This window comes from Trichoderma evansii (assembly GCF_050947405.1).
Source record: "Trichoderma evansii strain SZMC 28006 chromosome Unknown GGI43scaffold_3, whole genome shotgun sequence".
Classification (NCBI taxonomy): Eukaryota; Fungi; Ascomycota; class Sordariomycetes; order Hypocreales; family Hypocreaceae; genus Trichoderma; species Trichoderma evansii.
Window position 1 is genome coordinate 813764 of NW_028145203.1, and position 13572 is coordinate 827335.

Genomic DNA, 13572 nt, shown 5'->3' on the forward strand with positions numbered 1-13572 from the left:
AACCTCCCTTTTCATGTATATGAAGTCGATTAACTCGGCGCGTAACACCAGAGATGATGAAACCCCTAACACGTTGAAAAATTGCCCAAGCAAATCGCGAAAATAGGTGGGCTTTTGATCGAAATAAAAGTCGTTGAACTGTGATGTTTTGATATGTCGGCCATATTTGTGCTGCACAATTGCCGAGTATATGGGTAACGTATTGACAAGAGCCGTCCGGTGCTACCTTGGGTACAACGACAAACCAGCCATTATTAAAACATTCATGAAGGTCCTTCCTTAGAGGGATGATATTGTAGTCGTCTTCGATGTCTGAATTAATCAGTAGATTCAGCCTGTACCATGCTATTTCCTCCTGAGGCGCAACGTAAACATTGTCAACAGCATACGTAACATTAGTCACGCTGCATATGGAAGAATGAGCGGCAGCTGAATTAGGAATGTTGCCAGATTTTTTGCAGGCTCTCTTCAGGAAACCTCCAATCCCGAAAACTTGGTACTATAGCGTAGTTATCTAGAATTTCCTATATTAGCAAGATCTAATCTACATGGTAGATATGTTTATGATAAACAAGTGTTACGGACCGTTGCCATCAACAATAAAAATATATTCGTTTTCTGTTAATAGGCCATCTAGAGGAACGGTTACTTTTTAGACACCAGTTCTATCTAGAGCAAGATAGCCGGCAAAAGTGTTATTGGCAACAATCTGACAAGCCGTTAAGGCGGTCTTATGGTGTATTCCATAAACAGCGATGTTGTTAGAATACTCGCAATCCACTCGCGCCAGCGTTAGGAACGCATTGAGAGGAGCACCATAACGTGGATGTAGAAATTTGGTTTCGGATCTGCAGAACTGTGGATGGTCTGGAGGCGGAGGGATCGTGCGATTGGCACTCACATGCGGCAGAGCATCTGTCGCCATCTCTTTCCTGTGGTATGGACTGGACTTGTTCAATATAGGGATGTTGCACATGAGTAACGGGTTAGATCGCATTTATCTAGTTAGATGAAGGTTATATAGCTAGATCAAAGTTTCAATCATCGTTGCTTTGCAAGGAAAGTGGAAAGCAAACTTTGTAATAGAGTATCTGCTACCTCTACTACTGCCTCTACTGCCTCTACTGCCTCTGCTATGTCTATTGCTTTTACTACCTCTACTGCTTTTAATGCTATATAGCACTGAAATAAAAAAAAAAAAAAATACAGCAATTGCAATGCAAATACCTAGATATGCGCCAGATTTCAAGTGCATGTAAGTCTACAAATTGGTATATACCTAAAGCGCCACTGTACCACAACTTTTGACTCGGCGTTTCTTGCCAAGGCACTCTATGAGAGGATCATGACAAAGTTTAATAAGTCATAGTAGAGAAAATGGAAAAATAAGGTACTATAAATCTCCAATACTCGTTTCTGGAAATGTTTCTGAAATGATTTTTCGCGGAAGATGATACGTAGTTTGTGTATTGGCTTGACTAGGGAGTACTGTTCAGATATAGATGCAGCTAACATGATAACCCTCTTGCTACTTAGGTACTACCAGCAAGCATAATATGTCCAATTTTAGAGCCATCTAAACACGCAATGAATCATCTCCCTGCTACTGTAGCAGATGTTACAGCTTCCTCCGCATCTTCGATCTAAAACTACAAGTATCAACTTCGCTTTCAAGGCTTTGTATGCGTCGGCCCCGCCATCGCGGGCGTATGGTGCCTGAGAGCGGCCCTGGTCCAAGCTCCCCTCTCCTCCCCGTTCAGCCAATCACTTACGGTGATGTCAATATCGGCTTATGTAACCACCTCTTTCAGTGCTTGTAGGCTACCGTTGGGACGCGCGACCAGCGAGCTGCATCACCAGCTCTAGCAAGACCTCGCATACAGCTCTTCTTTTGCCAACGACCACTTCCCAATTACGTCCAGCCAAGCATCTGGGGGTTCTTTAACAGCTTCACCACCAAACAAAGAAACATCTAGCTTGTCCCTCGAAGAGCGGCCACAAGCTCAATCAGCCTCTCCATCTCGCCGTTCTTACCCCACGTCGCCGCTTCTTCATCTTCCAACACATATAAACCAAAATGGATCACCGTCCGCAAGCTTGGGGTCGGGTGAGTGCAACTTCCAATATTTCAACTCATCAATGATGCAATAGCCGAATAACACCTTGAGACTATCATGCTGACTCCTCCATGCAGCCTAGAGACGATGTCTACGGCGCCTACGACCACTCCTACATGCAGGAGAACGGGCCCAAGCAGAACACCCAGCAGCCCATCGTCACCGGTACCTCAGTAATAGGAATTAAGTTCAAGGATGGCGTTGTCATTGCCGCCGATAACTTGGGTTAGTGCCATTGCCCAATCTACATCATGCTGCCTCAGCCCTCCTTTCCTCTCTTCTCCGATAGAGGGACTAGACCATCATTCATGACACCTGCGACACTGGCTAACCATCTCAACGACAACAGCTTCATACGGCTCCCTCGCCCGTTTCACCGACGTCAAGCGTCTCCGCCCCTTTGCCGACTCCTCCATCCTCGGCTTCAGCGGCGACATCTCCGACATGCAGTACCTCGACCGCCACCTCACCGAACTCTCCCTCTCCGAGGCCTACGAGTCCCCCGACAAGCCTCGCCTCAGCGCCGCTAACCTCCACCGATACCTCTCCAAGCTCCTCTACAACCGCCGTTCCAAGTTCGACCCCCTCTGGAACCACCTCCTCGTCGGCGGCCTCGACGACAACGGTGAGCCCTTCCTCGCCGCCGCCGACCTCCTCGGCAGCACCTACTCCGCCCCTTCCCTAGCCACGGGCTTCGGTGCCATGCTCGCCCAGCCAATCATGAGACGTTATGTCCCCGATGAGGAGTCGGCCAAGAAGCTCACCCGCGAGGAGGCCGTCGATATTATCAAGGAGGCCATGAAGGTGCTCTTCTACCGTGACGCTCGAAGTCTGGATACCTACTCATTAGCCGTCGTAACCAAGGATGGCGTTGAACTGAAAGAGGACGAAAAGCTAGAGAACCAAAGCTGGGCATTTGCGGACAGAATCAAGGGTTACGGCACTCAGACAGTCTAGAGACGGAAACTAGAGTCATTAAGATATAATTGCTTGCGCCTGTTCTACTGTTTCGTCTAGTATAAAAAATAAAATAAAATAAAAGAAGAGTAAAAGAATATTCTACTTTAGCTCCCAGCAGAGCGATTAATCTTGCAGTGTCCCAAAAGAGCGTGATGCCAAGATTCCTGCGATGTTGGTTTTATGTACGGAGTAACTGCCCACTTGTTTCAATTGCAAGAGAGATCACGGAGTGGGTCTTTGTCTTTTTCTTTAACTTTTGTCAATTCTCTCTCTACCTTGTACTTATTCAGGTAGCAGATAACAAAGTCTACGTACAAAACGCTAAGGATACTGGTTTTGCTTCAAAAAACAAGTATACCAATACGCTCTAGCAGCTCCAGTGCCCTATGTGATATAGCACTCTGTCGTCTTCTATGACAGTTGAATCCCGCTCAGGATCTTATTAAATACAAAAAAGGGGCATCTTCCCATGAAAAACAAATTGCTAAGCCGTTAAAAACTTCCTGACTGCCAAATCCTCATTATCTTTTAATTTTGGGGCGGTGAAAAGCTCTGCTATGCCAACACCCAGTTTGTAGAGCCGACCGGCGCCTCTTTACTCGACAGTGACAGACTTGGCCAAGTTTCGGGGGAAGTCAACGTTGAGACCCTCGAGAACGGCCAGCCAGTAGGAAATCAGCTGCAGAGGAATGACGTTCAGAATGCCCTGCAGGCAGTCAACGGTCTTGGGGATCTCGATCTTGAGAGCATCAGAGGCCTTGAACTCCTCGTCACCAGGGTTGCAGATGACGATGGGCTTGCCACCTCGGGCAATGACTGTAGCGATAAATGTTAGTATCAGGAATAGGACAAATTAGCGGCTGGGTATTATATAAACTCACCTTGCTGGTAGGCGTTGAGAGACTTCTTGAAGATCTCGTCACGGGTGAGGATCATGATAATGGGGAGGTTCTCGTCAACCAGGGCCAAAACACCGTGCTTCAGCTCACCGGACATGACAGCCTCGCAGTGCAGGTAGGAAATTTCCTTGATCTTCAGGGCACCCTCAAGGGCGGTGGAGAACTGGCTACCACGGCCAAGCAGCAACAGGGACTTCTGATCCTTGAAGACCTTCTGGCACAGGTCCTTGATGGGCTGGTCAAGCTCGAGAATGTGCTTGATCTGGGCAGAGACATTGCCAAGACCCTCAATGATTTCCTCACGGCGAGCCTTCTTGGAAGCACGGTCCTCGCTAAGGGAGAGGGCAAACATGACCATGGCAATGAACTGGGAGGTGTAGGCCTTGGTGGAGGCAACACCGATTTCGGGACCAGCGTTGACGTGGACACCGCAGTGGGTGAGGAGGGAGATGGAGGAACCGACAACGTTGACGATACCGACGGTGAGAGCACCGCGCTCCAAGCAGTAGCGGAGAGCCATCAGAGAATCAGCAGTCTCACCAGACTGAGAAACGAAGACGCAAGTGTCGTCTCGGAAGACAGGAGCCTCACGATCGAGGAAATCAGAGGCCAGCTCGACAGAGATGGGGATCTCGGTAAGCTCCTCAAAGATACCACGGACAGCCATGCAAGAGTGGTAGCTGGTACCGCAGGCAATGAAGATGATTCTGCGGCATCGTCGGATGGTGGAGATGTATGAACGCAGACCACCAAGAGTGACAGACTTGTTAGCAATGTCGAGACGACCTCGCATGGTGTTGACGACAGACTCGGGCTGCTCGAAGATCTCCTTCTGCATGAAGTGGTCGAACTTGCCCTTCATGATCTCCTGAAGCTCGAGCTCAAGAGTGTGGATAGCTCGGACGTTGGAGCTGCCATCGGCCTTCTTCAGGCGGTGGATGTTGAGGGAGCCCTCGTGGATGTGAGCAATGTCGTCATCCTCGAGGTACAGGACCTTTTTGGTGTGCTCAACGATGGCAGAGGGGTCAGAAGAAAGGAAGAACTCGGTGGGCATGGGCATGCCATCATCGGTCATGAAAGCACGGGACTGGCTGCGGTGAAGCAGGGACTTGTCGGGGGCACCCAGGGCGCTGGAGGGGGCGAGGAAGTCGCCATCCTTCTTGAGGGCAACAGTCTGAGAAGCTGCCTCGGCAGAAAGAGCACCGTTGTCCTCACCGTACTCAACGTCAACGAAATCGACCTTCATGCGGCGCTGGGTCTTGACACCAATGACAAGGGGAGAACCCTTTCGGGCAGCAATGACCTCGTGGGGGTAGTGAACAGACTTGATCAACAGTCCATAGGCACCCTCAAGCTCCTGGATAACAGCCTTGATGAGATCGGTGAATCCAATCTGGGGGTGCTGGTCGTAGATGTACTTGGCAAGCTTGGCAATGCACTCGGTATCCGTCTCGGTCTCAAACTTGAAGCCCTTGCTGGAGAGCAGGGTCTTCAGCTCCTTGTAGTTGGTGATGATACCGTTGTGGACAACAACGAACTCGGAGTTGGGGTCAGATCTGTTGATTGTTAGTCTACTGGACCTAGATTTTCCATTATGCGGGATGAGGGTGGACAAACCGGTGAGGGTGGCAGTTGAGAGTGGAGGGGGGACCGTGAGTAGCCCATCGGGTGTGGGCAATACCCTCATGTGAGTCGAAAATCTTGGTCTGGTCCACAGAAGACTCCTCTATGAGCTTCCTCAGCTTGGCGACCTTGCCAACCTCCTTGAAGGCCAGAACCTCCTTCTTCTTGTCGCCATCAATGGCCAGACCGGCGGAGTCGTATCCTCTGTACTCAAGACGGGACAGACCGTTGAGCAGGGTATCGAGAATGAACTTGCGGTCCTTCTCCACCAGGTAGTTGACGTATCCGAAAATACCACTGCATAAAAAAAAAAAAGCAAACCAGAGTCAGTTGCAGTTCAATTGCCAATTGGGCTCTCTTCTTCATCAGGGGCCATGGTGGCATTGATGGCGAGAGTACGAATGCGGGGCGGGGCGGTGAATGGTGGGATGAAGAGGAGGAGGAAGCTTACCACATGTTTGCTGTTGAGAGTTATGTGTCGGATGGAATCAAGACAGAAGAGAATATGTCGAGAGGGAAAACGAGAGTGGTGTGAGACGAGAGATGGAAAGGGAGAAGAGAAGAGAGGGCTCGTCAGAATATAAAGTAAGAGATAAACAGTGGTTTATAGATAAGGTAGTAGGAATGCGTCAAGGGGAGTTAAGGGGGGAAGGTTTCGTGTAAAAGGAGGGGAGGCGCGGAACAGGTGAATGCAGAGCACAAGAAGGAGGGAAGTATTCGTCTATATGTACTTTGTCATCAGTGACTTGCGAGCTAAAAGCTTTGAGCATAACAAACGTGCTCCCGTGGCAGGAAAAGGAGCGCTGGCCAGAAGCGCAGCGGAGCGAGGCTTGGGGCTCAGCTTAATGTGGAGAGGGGGGACGAGAGAGGGTCCATGGTGGGCTGGGTTGGACAGCAGCCAGCATTAGCACGACGGATGGAGCACCGAGTACGAGGGAGCAGCGTGTACCGCACATGCTGGTAGTTGCGGGTTGGCGAGCTGCGTACAGCCCAGGTACCGGCTACCCAGGCGAATATCTGATCAGATGCGAGGCCAGAGGATGGATGGATGACGGAGATGATGGGCGCTCGGGGTGGCTGCCCCTCCAACCCTCCATCTTGCCAGGCTAAGCTGACCTTGTTTACGCTGATTTTCGTCTGGCCCTGGCTCGAAAAGAACTTTGTACGAGCATCAACAATCAATTTGGCCTCGTACCTGCATAGTACAATGGCAGGGTGAATTGATGTCCATCACGGTGGTGGCGTCGGCTTGATTTCCTTTTGCGTGGCAATACCTACTTCGTATCATTCACCCTCTCGCTGATCTGATCTGTGCTCCTCGTACAGCTTGACTAGTTTCCTCGACCGCAGCATCGCCACGAGCCTATCTTTTGGTGGTGGCACGGCCCTTGGTCACAAAAGAAGCATACGTGTAAATCAATACGTGAAAGACGCTTATACAATGGGTTCACAGTAGGGCCATTCACGCAAGTGCATCGTGTGTTAGTATGTGAAGCCATCCCGCACTCGATTGCCAAAAGCGGCCCAAAGACTCGAATCCGTCCCACCCCTTGTCCGTCCTGTTTGATGCCCAGAGGGCGTGTGCCACGGAGCTGAGCGTGATGTGGACAGATGCGGATGATTGAGTAATCTAGGCCAAAAACAAGCTGTCAACAGCAGCTCATACAGATGCACTCGCGGACATCTCTCGCCTAGGCTGGCGAACTGCGTGTGCTTGCGTGGTGGTCTAGCAGTTTAACTGGACGCTTGGACTTGTGGCGGGGTTGTGGTGCCGGCGCCTGTTCTATACTGCAGTTCAAAAGGCTGCCCCGTGACGGTCTACACTGTTGATGGCATTGGGCATTGGGTACACATGCTTCTTGTTGATTCCCCAACTGCTCTCCCCTCTGGCTTTGGGCTGATCTGAACGAGTGCCGTCGATGGGTATAGACACCGCGTGGTGGCCCAGACGACGGCCCCTCCACGGGGGATACTAATTCTGCATGTACATCTACAGTACGGAGCACAGAGGCAACTCTGGCGTCGATGGCGGGGCTTTCTCGCTAGCCTATCTCAGGGGCCGGTAGAGATTCCTGTACTCCATCTTGGCTGCGACGCTGCAACGACCTACTTGTCGCCATCGTCATGCCGAGGGACCAGCCTGACGCAAAGCTTCAACCCGACGACAGCCTCCTAGGGATGAGCCACAGCACCGCATAGCGCGCAATTGAGTGAATGAATGCCGGTACGCAGCCCAGGGCTAGCCCACGCCGGCTGCCCGCTAGCATCTCTCGCCGTCCCATGTAGGGCGTATCATGTCCCCTCTGAATGCGTTAGATCAAGGGGAAAAAAGGAGCCTCGCGCGGCGTCCACCAGCGGCTCACCACCATCTCACCGTCCACTCCAGCCCGACCCTCAATCCAGCCAATGGCCGCGCCCGAGTCGTGCCGCCTGTGCTAAAAACGTCTTACACAGCAAAAAGGATCCGTAACCAGCTCCGTCCAAAGTCCGTCGTACCACTGACAGCGACAAAGTCACTCTTACACAGTATTACTCGGGCTGTTTTTTTTTGTGTAGTGCACATGTAAGCTGCCAACTAGCACGACAGCCGCAGGCCCCATCCCTGGCGCAAGTTTCACCATGAAAATTTTAAAAAATAATGGCTGAAAAAGAAGAAAGAAAATCGCCGCTGCCGCACCAACAACTTCAGTGTCACCCTCCAGAGACGTCATAAGTTCGTATTCCGGCCCCCGGTAACGCACTTCCGTATATCCATCCAACTCTTTTTTGCGACCCCCTTCAACTAAGGCCCCCTGTCGGTTTTCCTGCCGGTACTGTGCCAAGTGCCTAGAACCTCCGGCATCTTAATTTTTCTGGAATGTCTTGTGTGCTGAAAATAGCCCCATCCCGGCTCACTGTGAAATTACAGCCTCGTATGTGTGCATGTACTTCGTTTGGTCTGTTTTTGCCATGATAACCGCCTCGCTTCAGGCAAAAAATAAGAACCTAGATAAGGAAAAAAAGCCAAAAAGGACAACAGCTCCACGCGCCCTCTGATCAGCTCCTCCCCCATGCCCCGTTCATGCAAAAAATAAGAATAATCAATTTACATCCTGGCTTGGCGTCGCCTCCTCCGAGGGATCTAGATTTCGCGCCTTGGGCCTTAGAGAAGAAAAGCTCCCCGTTCACAGCCTCATCGGTTCGCCCCTAGCAACCCTTAGTCAACGGTGGCTTTAGATGGCTTGTTCCAAGAATAGCATCAGCTTCTGTGCGCTGTGCTGAGATATGGAGTCCTGTTATTATAGACTTTTTTTCTTTTTTAAATGACGATTCAACAAAAAGATAAGAAATGGAAAGAAACGAAATTACGTCTTTGTGTCTATTTTCTTCTAGAATCATGTCAGTAAAAACAAGCTAGTAATCATCTCAGCAAAGCCACACACACTACTCGATTTTTTTTTTATCTCTTGTCTACCTAGTCAGGTAGTCTCCGCTTAAGAGCACCCTGCTGATCAACTCAGCAACAGTTGCGGCCCGAACCAGAACCATGTCAATAAAGGGGAGAGAAAAATAGATAGCAAGAAAGGAACGAGAGGGAGGAAACATGCGCTGTGGTCTGCCACTCATTGGTAGCTTATCCCTGGCTACATCCTCGCTCCTTTACTCAATTATAGCAGTTTGCGGACGTAGATGTAATGCCATCTGACAATGAGTATGCAAACTTGCCAGTCAGCCTTGCTCCTTCGTCCACTCAGAGAGCCATTCTCGCGTCTCACCTGACATGTGCTCTGCTAGCTATGCAGCTACCCACAGCGGGAGAGCACTTTAATTGCTTTAGGGAGAGTCAACATGGCGTAAGGCAAAATGCCATCCCTTGTAACAATGGTTACCCTTGTACATGCTGTAAATATCTTAGTAGGATCCACAAGCATGTCAATCTTACACAGCAACACCATATCTTATTATTGGAATGATGGAATCATCAACATCACCAAAGTAGGAAAAAAAAAATTCCCCCTTAAGAGGCTGAGCCTGATGCTGTTATCTGTTCCCCTGTCGCTGATGCATATCATTTCTATGCCATGAGCTCACTCGGCATTTTGCATCTACACTGCCTTTCTTTATTATACAGCTTCAAAAAAGTACCCATCATCAGTTTCCTTTTCGCTGACGCCAGAAACATCCCCCAAAAAGCCATCCGCATCAAAAGCTATTTACAGCTTCTGGTACTCCAGCTTGCCTTCCAACTTCTTCGACTCCATCACCTTGCGCACCGCCTTGTTGAAATCGTCTTGGTTGACCGAGTCTCTGTAATCTTTGATAGCAAATAGACCGCTATTTTCCATTGTTAGCAACGTAAAGAAAATAACTTTCGCAAAATCCATCCTCAGGGGTCGGGTTAGCAACTCACGCTTCAGTGACAACATTTCGCAAATCAGCTCCGTTCAGACCGTCACTCATCTTGACTACGCTCTCAAAGTCAATATCGCCATCAATGACGACAGATGAGGCATGGATCTTGAGAATCTCCAGTCGTCCGACCTCATTGGGCAGAGGAATCTCAATCTTTCGGTCCAGACGACCAGCACGTAGCAGCGCAGGGTCTAGAGTATCTGGTCTGTTTGTAGCCATGATGATCTTTGTCTTGCCCAAGTAGTCGAAACCGTCTAGCTGGTTGAGTAGCTCCATAAGCGTTCTCTGAATTTCACGATCGGCACTGGTACCCTCAGAAAATCGTCGTCCTCCGATAGCATCGATTTCGTCCATGAAGATGATACAAGGTTCGTGCTCCTTGGCATAGCCGAACATTTCTCGGATTAGCCTTGCAGACTCTCCGATATACTTGTCGACAATGGCGGATGAAACAACTGCAGTAGGTTATTAGCATAGCCCAGCCAACCCAAAGCTTGGTCTTCTCAATCGAATATCACTCACCCTTCAAGAAATTTGTCTCCAGACTGCTTGCAACTGCTCTAGCTAGAAGAGTTTTTCCTGTTCCGGGAGGGCCGTAGAGCAGGACACCTTTAGGCGGCTTGATGCCGACTCTGAGGAAGAGCTCCGGGTTCTTCAGGGGAAGCTCAATCACTTCTCTCAGTTCTCGGATCTGGTCGTTCAATCCACCGATTCCAGCAAAGCTGACCTGGCCAGGGTCTTCCAGTGACATGTTGTAAACTAGCGGGTCGACTTCTCGCGGGAGCATACGCATGATAGTTAATGTCGTCATATCGAGGGCGACACGTGTGCCTTGCTTGAGCTTCGTCTTATCAACCTTTGATCTGCAGCCGACGACATAACGGGGGCCCGATGATGCCTTGACGATAACTGTAAGCGCTCAAAGTTAGCATCGCTCTCCTAAAGATGGTGGGATAGCTTCCCCATGCCAGGGTGCATCATAGACAGGTGTCATACATCTCTCATCATCCAGCTGCTTCAGGACTTCACCAATAATCTGTCCTACACTCTGCAGCGCCTTGATGTTCTCCTCTGTCCGGTCATACTCCTTCTGCAGGTCCTTGATCTCTAATCGTAGGTTCTTGAGCTTTGCTTCCCATTCGCGGGATTCGATGAGCTTCGCCCGGTAGGCGTTGAGGGCGACCTGGCGCTCGTCTTCCGCGGACATGATTGTTGGCGGAATTCAGAAGCGGAAAATGGGTAATTCAGGGGCCTTGTATTCCGGGATATGCAGTTTTAATTCTGGGTTTCTTCGTGTCGGTTTGTTTGGGAGCTTGGCTGGAGTTGCATGCGCTGGATGGGGACCTAACAGTGGCTGCTCTTTGAAATCGTGGAGGCTTACCTCACTCATTGGAGCCTTGAGCTAATCCCTGCCGCCACTTGTCGGCAGAAGATCGGCGATACTCTTCAGCTTGGACCTGCGCGGCCTCTGATGCTGTGTATCGGCACCTACAGCTCATTTTTTTTATCATATACAAATACCCTGATAGTTTTTGCTTTTATATCTCCTTTTTTTTGTCGGAGTTTTTCTATATCTTAAATTGTTTGCTTATGTGAAGCTTTATATACTACTATTCCATCTATCCGGGGAAGCTACCTCATAGTACATAGTACTTAGCATATGCGCTTTGTACCCCGCGACCCTGCGTGCGTCACAGTAGAAGCAGAAAGACTCATGAATTGCATTGCGGTTCCAATTGATCGTGAATCTGGGGTTAAATGTACAGATATGTAGTTTTAGATGTGGAGACTTCTTTTATATACATGCAGCGTGCCTCAGATCCTGATTTGTCCCATGCCTCCAAAATTATTCCTGGGATAGATGTACAGGGATCTTTCGTGCCCCGCTACTTCAAGCGTCTTGAGGCCGATAAAGTCTATCAAATCCTTTGCTGTTCTAGCTTGCTTCCAATAAATGTCTTTAGCCGGCAAGCAGGATTTCTGGTGGGTTGGCGAGATGGGTAGGATTGAACAATTCCTAGCAGCGCCATTGGCGTGGTACAAGATGGCATGATCAACTGCATACGCATGTCGACCAGGAGACGAGATGGAGTCTCCAATTTGCATTTTGCCTGCGTAAAACAAGATGACGTTCAGTTGTTCTCGCTGCTTTCAGCTACACCATCTTTCGAATCGGTCTTTGGCTCTCCCTCCGCGTCGAATCCAAGGGCATCCAGTTCTCGAATGAGCTCGTTAATCTTGATGACCTTTGCGATCTGCTCTGGCAACAGTCCCTCGCCACCGTCCTTCTTCTGCTTGAGCTCTTTGGCTTGCTTCAGTTTCTTCTTAAGACTTCTAGCTTTCTTCTCGCGCTCGACTTCAGGATCAATCTCTTCTGCTTTAGATTCGGCATCTTTCGTGGCAGTAGCTGTATCAGCTTTGACGTCGCCATCAGCCTTGGCCTTCTTCCGGGCCTCTCGCCGTTTCGCGTTCTTATTGCTTGCAGCGGAGCTTTGCTCTGTCTTCTCCTCTTGCAATCCCGCGGCGCCAGGTATGCCGACTCGCTTTCCACGCTCACGGAAGGCTTCTGCCGTTCGGTTCTTGTAGACTTGGACATCTTCGGGAGGCTGGTAGCCGGGACGGATCTTGATGGCCTTTCGTGTACTCCCGTCAGCTCGAATGGACTCGGGAATGTGACGCTCTCCGCTGGCCTCGTCTGTGGTGATGCCGGAATTCGTTGATGTAGAGGGAGCCATGATTACGGCGGTATAAAGGTGCCGGTGGTGTTCTGAGGGTGGCACAATCGAAGGCAGGGAGGTTGACTCAATCCGCACTGGCTCGGTACCCAATCACAGTTTGTAGAGCTAATGGCTCCGATGCAGGAGCTACGTGCAGCAACGAGGCTTCCAATGATACCGTGGCCTGAGATACAAGTGCAGAAGGATTCTCAGCTCGAGATTAGCTGTTCGGTAGCGGCACAGCAGCACTTGATATTCCCAAGGTAGCACAAAATCAGGTCTTCTTTTGCAAGAACAGTTGAATATGGCCGGACAGGGACCGAGGCCTGGACTAGCATGAGCTGGGCGCAAGAAAGTAGCGGCTCAAAGCCACATCCCCACCATCTTTTTCGCGATTGGCTGGCCTTATGTTGACGCTTCAGACTGCCCAACACCAACCAACGACTCGCAATTGGTATCATGCAAGACATCTACAGATAAAATTAGACGTCGACTGCGGACATGACATCCAATTCTTGTATAAATGGCTGGCATCGGGACAGTATGACCCTATAAAAGGCATCGTAATATATAAAGATTCAGGCAGATAGGAATAACAACTCTAAACTTATAAAAGAATTATACTCTTTGACGAAGTTTAACTGGTTATCCTTTGAGTAAGGAAGGTAAGTGCGAAAACTCCATGATAGAAAATAACAATACATGTGGTCTAGCTTAGTTTACTAGAGTATGGTTCGCCTTTTCCGCGCCTCCAAATAGCCTTTTTTCCCCTCAAAACATGCGTGATACATCTAACTACGTGTAGATATAATGTATCGTAGTACCGAAACACTCTATGAGATAATCTACCTCTATAACATCATG

The 13572-nt window shown here is 49.6% G+C and overlaps 4 protein-coding genes across 4 annotated transcripts; 1 reads left to right on the forward strand and 3 right to left on the reverse strand.

Annotated features, from left to right (window-relative positions):
* Positions 1–2077: 2077 nt before the first annotated feature.
* On the forward strand, positions 2078–3074 carry GGI43DRAFT_380333 (proteasome core particle subunit beta 7; the record flags this gene model as incomplete). The annotated part of the gene is made up of 3 exons (XM_083202965.1): positions 2078–2107; positions 2195–2342; positions 2467–3074. The coding sequence occupies 3 exons, from the start codon at positions 2078–2080 to the stop codon at positions 3072–3074; spliced, it is 786 nt and encodes a 261-aa protein (XP_083063969.1).
* A 598-nt stretch (positions 3075–3672) lies between these two features.
* Positions 3673–6055, reverse strand: GGI43DRAFT_380334 (glutamine--fructose-6-phosphate transaminase (isomerizing) GFA1; the record flags this gene model as incomplete). Its single annotated transcript, XM_083202966.1, has 4 exons — positions 3673–3893; positions 3959–5532; positions 5594–5896; positions 6051–6055. 4 exons carry the CDS (start codon positions 6053–6055, stop codon positions 3673–3675), a joined length of 2103 nt encoding a protein of 700 aa, XP_083063970.1.
* Positions 6056–9672: 3617 nt separating this feature from the next.
* Positions 9673–11285, reverse strand: GGI43DRAFT_241414 (proteasome regulatory particle base subunit RPT4). The gene is made up of 4 exons (XM_083200685.1): positions 10988–11285; positions 10514–10900; positions 9990–10446; positions 9673–9913 (listed from the first exon to the last, which is right to left on the reverse strand). The coding sequence occupies exons 1-4, from the start codon at positions 11196–11198 to the stop codon at positions 9793–9795; spliced, it is 1176 nt and encodes a 391-aa protein (XP_083063971.1). The 5' UTR covers positions 11199–11285; the 3' UTR covers positions 9673–9792.
* A 231-nt stretch (positions 11286–11516) lies between these two features.
* Positions 11517–13435, reverse strand: GGI43DRAFT_395855 (mago-binding domain-containing protein). The gene has a single exon (XM_083204903.1). The coding sequence runs from the start codon at positions 12724–12726 to the stop codon at positions 12124–12126; it is 603 nt and encodes a 200-aa protein (XP_083063972.1). The 5' UTR covers positions 12727–13435; the 3' UTR covers positions 11517–12123.
* Positions 13436–13572: the final 137 nt, after the last annotated feature.

Coding starts and splice junctions, on each gene's coding strand:
- GGI43DRAFT_241414 (XM_083200685.1), bottom strand. CDS start 11,198: ATGTCCGCGGAAGACGAGCGCCAGGTCGCCCTCAACGCCTACCGGGCG. Junction 10,901..10,987: donor GCAGCTGGATGATGAGAGAT/GTATGACACCTG, acceptor GAGCGCTTACAG/TTATCGTCAAGGCATCATCG. Junction 10,447..10,513: donor GGAGACAAATTTCTTGAAGG/GTGAGTGATATT, acceptor AACCTACTGCAG/TTGTTTCATCCGCCATTGTC.
- GGI43DRAFT_395855 (XM_083204903.1), bottom strand. CDS start 12,726: ATGGCTCCCTCTACATCAACGAATTCCGGCATCACCACAGACGAGGCC.